General features: G+C 53.6%; 1 protein-coding gene across 2 annotated transcripts; it reads right to left on the reverse strand.

Annotated features, from left to right (window-relative positions):
• Positions 1-2,858: 2,858 nt before the first annotated feature.
• HELT (helt bHLH transcription factor) lies at positions 2,859-4,894 on the reverse strand. 2 transcript variants are annotated; one of them, XM_090258591.1, is made up of 4 exons: positions 4,824-4,894; positions 4,279-4,383; positions 3,926-4,022; positions 2,859-3,495 (listed from the first exon to the last, which is right to left on the reverse strand). In XM_090258591.1, the coding sequence occupies exons 1-4, from the start codon at positions 4,848-4,850 to the stop codon at positions 2,999-3,001; spliced, it is 726 nt and encodes a 241-aa protein (XP_090114717.1). In that variant the 5' UTR covers positions 4,851-4,894; the 3' UTR covers positions 2,859-2,998. The 2 variants fall into 2 exon arrangements, with proteins under 2 accessions (XP_090114717.1, XP_090114716.1); XM_090258590.1 differs by having other exon boundaries at positions 2,859-3,498.
• Positions 4,895-9,870: the final 4,976 nt, after the last annotated feature.

Consider the following 9,870-nt stretch of genomic DNA (forward strand, 5'->3'; position numbering starts at 1 on the left):
GCCTTCCTTGCCTGGTGTCCAGCAGCCTGGGCTGGAGGCCCCCACTGAGACGCAGGCCGTGTTTGTCCAGTAACGCTGGGAAGCACCAGTGAGCTCTGTGTCACCGCCCTTTGGGCAGGGGCGGCTGGAGGGCGTGGAAGCGCCTGGTTCCAGCCCTGCAGAGCCAGGGGGACCGACCCAGAGCACCAGCCTTCAGCTTTGTTCCTCCAGCCTCTGGAGAAAACCTTTGATTTCATGGGATGATTATTTTTATTCTTGCCCAGTCAAGGATGAAGCCCAAGAAACAAGAGGTTGCCCCTTTCAGAGGCATCACAATGGGCCACCTCCACCCAAACCCACCGGGTTTTGTTTTCTGTCCTTTCTCATCAGTTTGGTGGAGCCTCTTTCGGAAACCATTACTATACAACTTACTTACAAGGACGAGTGGGGGGACTGAGCATAAGAGGCTCAGATGGGGCGAGGGGAGCACTCGTGGGTTTGGGACAGGGAGCCTGGAAGTAATATGTTGTCAGAGAAAGTACTGGAAGAACACATTAAAGTCACCATCTGATTTGAACCAATTCCATTTTGTAGTGATATTTTTAACCTTTTGCAAGTCAGACTACTTCAAGTTTGACTTTTGGCCAAGCCTGGAGAATTGGAACTCTGGATGCAGGTTTCAGAAAAAGACAACACACACACACACACACACACACACACACACACACACACACACACACACACACTCTCTCTCTCTCTCTCTCTCTCTCACTCACTCACAGAGAAAGGGGGAGAGAAAGAAAGGGGAGGGAGACTTTTATCCCAAAGTCATTGTAAATCCGAAGCAGGGTTTTATCCTCCACAGTTAAATGAGAAAGAAAAAAATCAAGAATACCAACATTTGAGGTACAAAGAATGTCATGGGCCAGTGGAAGTTTGCAGAATTATATGTAAATGACCGAGGTTTTTACTGTGGTGGCCCTGTGCATTTCCAGAGTTAATCCCAAAGAGAAAATCTACTTAGCAAAAGAAAGTTTTGTCTAATTTGGTTAACAGTTGAGAAGTGACAAAAATGCTGAATATATTAATAATTTATATTTCCAGGGTAACACTATATCTTTAATGCTTCACTGCCAAAGGGAATTCAAGCTGGCTTAAAGCTCAGAGGGGGGAAAAGGCTGAAAGGCCTTCTTCATATCCTGTATCAAGCACTGACAAAAATGGGTGTAAGACATGTGTTCCAATAATGGGCCCCGTGCGCTCTCCCTTTCTGCACAACCTGCTTCTCTGCCATGGTGCTCAATGTATATTTGTTACCCAGAAGGCCTCCGGCCTTACTCTCTCCTTCATGCTCCAACTTTATCAGTTCATAAGGGAGGAGATGACATTTTTTAGATAAGTATTGCAGTGACATATGGTGCGTGGAAGGACAAGACCTTTTCTCAAGTGTCTAGATCCCCTGCCCCTCAAAACATGGATATTCAAGTCTCACCTTATAGGCAGGGTAATGTGGCGTTTTGTTTTGTCCTGTCTCTCTGTACAATCAGGCTTGATGGTTTACAAATCGCAGGTCATCCTGTTCCATGACCTCTGTAAACAGTCTGGGTCAGAGCTCCTTTAAACCCTGTCCACAGAAGTGGAAAACGTTCATTTATTGTCCTTCAAGGAAAAGACAGATCATCGTCGTTGAGCTAAACGACCTCTGGAAACAGGAAAACCTGATATTTGATTTTGAATCATTTATTTAATGGGCATCAAAGCCAATGGGAACAACGAAGAAGAGCAATGAAGGAAAAAACCCAAATCCCCACTGACACAGCTTCAGCTGGTTGGGCCCCTTGTTGAGCTTTACCTGTTTACATAAGAACAGCGAGGCACATTTTGCTGTTTGGGTCTTGGAGAAACGTGATTTGGTTTGCTCTTTTAAGTGTAGTGCTGTTTTGTGGGTAAGGTGCAGATACAACTGGAATTGAAAACCATAATCCCTAACCAAACCTCCCCTAGACCCCAAACCTACCTATGGTCTGGGTGGAGCCAGAAGGTTAAAATCACCCCCACCCTCCCCACCCCAGGACAGGCAAAGAGGGGAAGCCTTTTCTTACCAGGTCTGAGAACCTGAACATGGAAGCAAACCAGGGTCTGGACCCCAAGTCAGTGGCCGCACAGTGAGGACCGAGGAGGGAAGAGTTCCTTGGGCAGCTCATCTCCTGCTGCATTAGTACTGGCCTCTCACCCCGATGCCCGCCCCCGCCCCCGCGCCCAGCTGATCTGTGCGTAAAAGGCAATGCGTTTCCCGGAAACCCTTCGGCGCGGCCTGGAGTGATTTTCATCCAAAGATATTTTTTTTTTAACTTTTTTTCGTCGGATGCTGTTTTGAAGCCACGACTCAAAAGTTCTTCATCCATATTTTACCAGAGACGTTTTGAAGCTGTAAACCTCCCCACGAATCCCGTGGGCCTGGGTGTCGCCGCACTCCAGCCTAGCGGGCGCCTAGGCGCGGGGGCCTGGGGCCTTGTTTGGGGTAGGAAGGGCGCCCGGCCAGAGCTGGCGAAAAGTCCGCCAAAGCCGACCAAAGCCATTTTGGGACCGGGCCTTGGATTTGCATTTTCTGAGAGCTAATAGCCCTGTCGCTCTGCCCTTACGCGAGGCAAATGCCCAAGGTGCATTCGGGGTGGATGCGGGTCTGCAGCCGCAGGAGAGCCTCGAAATCCCCAAGCGACGCCTCCATTTAGCCTCCTCTCCCCAAATGATGGCGAGCACATTGGCCCCGGTGAGCCTCGCGCCCTCGGCAACGCCAAGGGGACGGTCTGCAGGGGCGCAGACGGTGACAAAGACATCCCTCTCTTTAGGTCTTTGAGAGAAAACATTTATTGCCAGGAGGAGGTCCTTCAGAAGGCTAATTTGCCCTTGGCCTTCCACGAGCCAGCGATTTGTCGGCACAGTATTTACACCTGTACAACACACAGTATCTCTCCTAAGCAGCGCCCGAGGCCCAGAGAAATCGGGCGTCGGGCCGGTGTCAGAGCACCTGGGGGTGCTGGGGCGCGTGCAGGTTGAGGCCGTTGGGGTGGGCGTGGCCAATCAGGTTGAGGTAGTGCCGGTCCAGGCCCTGCACCGGCGCGAGGAAGGGGCTGTGCTGCTGCGTGGGGCTCGGGAGCGGCACCGGCGTGCCGGGCAGGTAAGGCAGCCCGGGGCTGCGGGCCGCGCCGTGCGGCCAGGGGAAGGGCCCGGGGGCCGCACCCTGCGGGAACACGGCGGCCTCGCCGGGGCTGTGGCCCCCGAGCTCGGGCCCCGCTGGGTGCAGCTGATGCGAGAACTCTGGCTCCGAGAGAGACCCCAGAGGCTGGAAGGCGGGCTCCGCGCCCAGCCGGGCCTTGGACTGCAGGAAGGCGAGGATGCGCGCGTACTTGGTGTCCTTGGTCTCCATTCGCTCCACGGTGGTGAGGTAGTGCACCAGGTTCTTCATGCACTCGTGGTAGCCGTAGTGAAAGTAGTTGGCAAACTCTGCTAACAGTTCTGCTGGAGTGGCGAGTAAAACCATAGAAAAGAAAACAAAACAAAAAAACTGAGCGGCCCTTTCCCTACCAAGAGCCGGGAGCCGGAGGCGGGTGTCCGGGGTGGGTGCCAGGCATCTCCCATCACACTTTCTGGCCGTCCTCCCCTCTCCCCCGACGGGAGACTGGAAAAAGCGCAAGCAAGCGACCTCCTTTTTCTTAAGAGGCTGACTCCCCCCCGCCCCCAGAAGGCCGCAGAACCGTGCGCACATTAACACGGTCTCCAGCCCACCCCACCCCCCAGACTTTGCAGGATCCCAGCTGGCACCTAGTCCAGTAGTGTCCAGACAGGCGACCCCTCCCGCACGCCCCTTCACTCCTACTGCCACCCCCAGGGCTCTGGGTGGCGCACGCTCTATGCCCAGGATTCTCTTTGCCCAGCCGGCGCCCACCTTTTTCCCTTCCCCGGGGAAAATCAGCGGAGTGCAGCGCTCTCAGGTACTGAACGGTCATCTCCAGGATCTCCGCCTTCTCCAGCTTCCCGGAACTCTGCAAAAGGAGAAGAGTTCCGCACAGGTTCGCAGGCCGACCCCGGCAGGGTGGGCGCACGTTTTTATCTGGAGAGGACTAGCGAGCAGGGCGCTGCGGTGGACATGCGTCTGGGCCTCCTGGGACTCAGCGCTCAGGCCCCCAGGGAAGGAGGCTCACGTGTAAGGGCCTCTCGGTCCTCAGAACCTGGCATCTAGGCAGAAGGTGGTAGCAGAGGATCCCCAGCGCCTAGTGCCCTATTTGGCGCCCACGTTACCTGCTTCGCCAGGGCCATGGGCACTGTCTTGCCCAGCTCGTTCAAACAGCGGTTAATCCGGTCCCTCCTCCTCTTTTCTATCACTTTGTGGGAAACGCGGGTTCTCTGCGAATAGAAGTTTGCGAGTTTCGGATAGCTTTGCCCAGGGAGTCCACAGTGACGTGGATGTAGCTGCCTGCCCACCGTCTTCCCAGCCCCCGTCGCCGCCCAGGGACTTGCCCCCGGAAGGAGTCCTTGCCACTTTGATCAAACGACTTCTGCCCTCTCAGACCCTTGCTGGTGCGCTCCCATTCCAGCCTCCCTACCCGATGGGTACACACCCAAGCTGAGCGCCAGGGCAATGGGGAGGTGGCCACTGGGTATGGGCTTCTCCCGTGTCAGGAGTCTCCTCTCTCAGTCCTCATTCCCTTCCCAAACCACTCAGAATTTCTCTAGAGAAATCACCCGTGGCCACATTCCTGACGTCGGTCCAACCAAGTGTCCGCTCAGGAGTCGGCCACCCCCACCATCAGGGCGCAAGAACCGTCTGGCCTCATCTGACTCACTTTGCGTTCCTTGAGCTTGTCTGACATCCTGGTCAGAATGCGCCCTCGAGAGGCGGCGGCGCGAGGCACCCGTCCACTCTCCGCCTCGTGCGCCTCTTCTAGTGTCCCAGGTAGACTGCAGCCTCTCAGCTCGGAGGGGCTGCCTTATAAAGCGGTCATCTTGAGCTCCAAGTGCATTCACGAGTTGAATTATTCCATAGGATTAGGGAGCTGCGTTTGGGGGATATATGCATTCAAGATCAGTTTTAAAGAAGTTAAGAAAAAAAAATTAGCAGCCGAGGGGGGCGAGCTGGGGGCAGATCAGCTTTGTTAATCCACGTGGCCCTTAAAAGGACACGTGATTGGCCGCGAATAACATTTGCATGGCAACAGCCCGGGCAGGAAAAGGAGGCGGTAAACTGGGGACCGTGGAGAGCGAGTGCCTGCAGCAGTCGCAGGCGCGGAGCGCAGGGGCGCAGCGGCCGCGGGCACCGGGGGGCGAAGACCCTCACAAAACAGCGTCGCCTCCTGTCGTCCCACCGCTGAGTCTCACACGATTGCCTGTTTACAAATCCCAGCAAGACCGCGGTCCCAGCGCCGAGTGCGTTTTAAAGCCTGTCCAGAGTCATTAAAGTAATTAAGTAAGCCTTTAATAGGCTGTTCCGCTGGGTTCAAGGGAGAGCTCTTGGAGACGGAGGCGCCCCGTTTGTTCCCAGGCTTTTCTCACACGACTTGGTGACACGTCCATCTCCCCCTTTTTTGTTTACACCGCTTTATTTGTCCGGACATCCCGGCAGGTGTGGGGCTGCGGCTGGCACACGAGGCTCCCGTCTTGAATCGTCCCTCCCTCTGGTCTTTGGCACGCGACGCCCTCCCTACTCCCTGGCCATGTCGCTTGCTTTTCTTCCTCCCCCCTCGGGCTCTCTTCGCGGGGGAAAGAGGCTCAATTTGTAGTCTCTTATCCTATACGAAAATGTCCATTGAAAAGTATGAATAGTTTCATTGGGCTAAATTTTAATAATGCCAGAGGGTGGGGGAAGAGAGGCTGGCAGGCCTGCCTGCGTGTGTGTGCGTGTGTATGTGTGTCTGTGGTGAGGGGGGGGTGGATTGGGGGGCGACAGAGGAGAGTAGGCCGAGAAGAAAAGGGGGAATGCAGCTGGTCCAGGCGAGCATTATGCAACGTCACCTGCAAGAGGGGGCGCCTACAGACCCCTATTCATTTGCCTAATTTTGGTCAATTTAACAAACTTCAGGAGAAATTATTGTGGCTTTGTCAGGGAGGGTGAAGCCTTCTGATCGAATTAACAGCATGTTTTGATCCGGTAAATGTCATTAGAAAGGGAGAAACAATCGCGCTTAGAGGGCTCTGGGTAATGCGCCCAAGTGGAGACGCCAAAGCGCACGGCTCACAAAGGGAGCAAGTCGCTGCCACAGGGAACTTTTGTACCCTCCCATCGCCCAAGTTTTGACACAAAAAGGCATTATTTCATACTTGAATACGTTTAATCCAACGATTGTCTATTTTCTGCAAACATATTTTCACAGCATTGTTAACTTTTTATGTCCCCCTTTCGCGGGAGCCTTTTCTTAACGTTTGAGGGAGGGAGAGCGCAGACACTTTGGGCATCAATATTTGTCACTGAAAAGGGCTCCGTGAAGTTAGGGCAGTTGATCTCTTTTTTATGTTTTAGAGAGCGAATATATGGGGGGCGGGGAGGAGGAGGGAGGGAAGGCAAGAACAGAAACCAGGGAGGACGTTTGCTGGAGGGGCCCCAGGGGAGGGAGGAGAGGAGGCGGCTGGGAACTCCCTCCGCCGACTGCGCCTCGGCCGGCAGCCTGGCCCAGCGGCCGGGCCTCATCCCCCACCCACAGGGCTCGCTCGCCTTTGCTGCCTCGGAACCACACTCTGGGTCTCGAAGCTTGCGGGGTGTTGGGGGTGGGGTCGGCTTTCTTGCAGATGGAAACTATAAAAATGGTTTTTGTTTTATGACCTGCTCTAGGGCCTCGGAGCTCTCGCCTCTTTCTAGTCTGTTCCTTCTGAGAACCATGAGGTCTCCTTAGATACCTTTCCCTCTTTTTCTGCTTCCCGCTCCCTTCAGTCCTCTCTACTCTGCTGAATACGGCAAGGCCCCGGGCTCTCCCTTTGGGCGTCGTTAGTTCTGGGTAGAGGTGGCTAGGGCGGAGCCCTGGCTCCCTGGCGGGAACTTGGGAGCTCCTAGAACGCAGAGCTCACCCTGGGGTGCGGGCACTGGGGAATCGAGCTGCCTACCTGCCGCCCACCTGGGAAGTGTGGGGCTCCGTCTGCACCCTTAGGGTGTCCCTCTCCCTCTTGCTTTCAGTCTCCCCATGACGTTTCTTTTCTACTTCACGCCAGATTGGGCATAACCTGCACCCTCCCGCAGATTGCTCTGCCAGCCTCCAGTGCTCTCCCGGGGGTTGTCAATCCCAGTATATTCACTCTCACAAAGGGATTAAACACGAACCCTTATCATCCAAATTAACTAACGTGAATGGGTGAAAGGGAGCGCGCGCTTCTCGCCCCCGCCCTTTTTTAAGCCAGCGGACCAGGAGTTGATCCTCTTACTGCTGGTGTTAACCACCAGCTGCAGGCACCTTCCATGGGCCACATTTCAGTCTGTGAAGACTGTTTAATTTCCTCTGTTTGCTCGGGGGGCTGGGCTCCAGGGCTTGCCTCGGGCTGCCAAGTACCCCTGCGGTTCTGGGACCCAAGTGAACTGAAGGTGAGCGTGTGGGTTGAGATGGAGTGGAGGGGGGCACCTCCTCATTATGGTCTCCGGGGGGCAGCAGCCCTTCCCGGAGCCCGAGAACGCCTCTTTCCGTGGAGATGAAGGAAAGGAAGCGTTTCGTTTCTCCGTTACCAGCCTGCACCAGCCTGAGGCTGGCCTGGCGCAGGCGGAAAGCACGGCGCAGGGATCCCCCTGGTCCTCTCCCCTGCAATCCTCCTCCTCAGGACGGTGATAAAGTGTTCCCTGATCTTGACCTTGCTTTGGCCCCAAATGAGAGCAGAGTGATGTAGAGCAGCGGTCTCTGGAGCCCAGCAGTCCTTCCGATTTTAGCTCCACTGCCTATGAGGGCAAGACTTCGGCCTGATCGCTGAGTCTTGCCATGCCTCAGTTTCCTCTTCTGTAAAATGGAGGGAATAATTACTAGGTCACAAGGTGGCCACTGGAATGAAGTACGCAAATATAGGCAAGGCGCTCAAAACAAGGCTCAACTACTCGGTGCACGGCTTTATTTTGCATGGCAATCTCTAGTGAAGCCTTTCGTGGGTTTGCACTGTTCTCATTCGGTTCCTCATTCGGTTCTTATTTACTCTCTCATCCCAAAGAAAGCTTCGCTGTCCCTGAAAAAGCCACAGGAATGTCTTAAATTAACCACAATTAGGCCAATAAGCCCTTCGCCACCCACCCTCGCAGGTGCATCACCTAGCGCTGGCTGGCCAGCTGCGTCCTGCAGGTGCGCGAGCCTGAAGGAGGCTCTCGGTGCAGAAGCCTCCCAACGTCATAGCCATTTCAGGGGATTCGGACAACCAGTATCAAAGTCAAAGCAAAGCTAGGAAGTAAGACTGCTTAGAAATTAGACAATGTCAATTCAGTGTTAGTCCATGTTTAGACTTCTGGGGAGACATGCAGACAAAAAAACAAATCACTGCATTACGGAGGGAGACAGTATCGTCATGCCAGACAAAATATGGGAACAGGCAGTGCTAGAAAGTCCTTTCTGCTCATGGGAAGCCTTTCAATCTTGGCGGTTAATTCATTCCACTTACTGCAGCCTGAACATCGCCACCTTTGCTTTCCTGCTGTCATTCTGGGGTGTCCATTCCCAACTGGGGTTTGCCCACCAGATAGTTGGTCCTCAGCTCTCAAATGCCAAAATGGTGGCCTCAGGGCTGAGCAGGGCTTCTCGGGCTTTGAAGTGCATGGGAGAACACTGGGGGTCTTGTTCCATGCACTTCTGATTCCCTTGCTCCATAGAGTTTGGTTGAAGGAGGGAAGACCCGGGCAGGAACACCCATGACTGTGTTGGCATCAGCGCTGGAGCTAATTCTACAGGCAATCTCTCCCAGGACCCCATGTGGCTATATTTCACCACTTATTTTTGGACTTTTGGAAGAACTAGGGGAAGTGTAGATACGGATAACTGTTGAGGAAGAATACTGCTAGGGAGATTGCAGGATAGATGAAGGTGTTGCTTTCCTTTTTTTTTTTTTTAATGTTAACATCACTTAGAAGTATATTTCAGATGCCTGGATGGTGTCCATTGTGGGCTTTGATTATTCTAGGCAACTGGCTTTCTTTGGGGTCTGATACTGACAGCTTTTGGCTCTGTGTTTATTTGAGCAACCAGCCAGAAGTGATCCCTGAGGAAGTTTTGGCTCAGAGTTGAGGGAAGTTCTTTTTCCAGGATAAAGGTTTCTATCTGCTTTACAGGGCATTTCCACAGAAAACTACAGAGACCTATGTTACCGAAAATAAGACCTAATTGCAATAATAACATAGACCTTGGGGAAGAGATTCAGGTTGAGGCAAAATGTAAGTGATGGGAACATTGATAACGGGTCCCACTGTATGGGCAGCAACCCCAGGCAGACACCTGAGAGGCACCCAGCCTGTGTAGGGAGGTGGTGGCAAATCCTGCCCCCCCCCCCCCCCCCCCCCGCCAAACACACACACATCTTCCTTTACTCACCACCAGACTCAGCATTTACTGTGCACCCCACACTGGGCAGGGCAGCATTGGTGCCCCCTGGGAAAGAAAACATAGAGCTTTTGGAGAATGTCTATGTTTCTATGAGTGAAAAAAAGAACCTGGTTAAGGGGATACCCCTAAGGGCTGACCCCCACCCCTAATTTGCCTGTTTGTTGGTCCGCCCTCTGGCTTGGAGTTTTAATTCACTTTGTTTTTTTACATTATTCTTGCCAATTAGACGTTAATTTGAGGATTTCAAGTCCTCTCCTTTTAGGACTCTGTTGCCTCTGGGGACTCTCATTATGGTGAATTGATATGACTGGATCTTGTTCCTTTCCAACACCAAATGAGGGAG

This window comes from Furipterus horrens, unplaced genomic scaffold (assembly GCF_987537825.1).
Source record: "Furipterus horrens unplaced genomic scaffold, mFurHor1.1.pri manual_scaffold_12, whole genome shotgun sequence".
Taxonomy (NCBI): Eukaryota; Metazoa; Chordata; class Mammalia; order Chiroptera; family Furipteridae; genus Furipterus; species Furipterus horrens.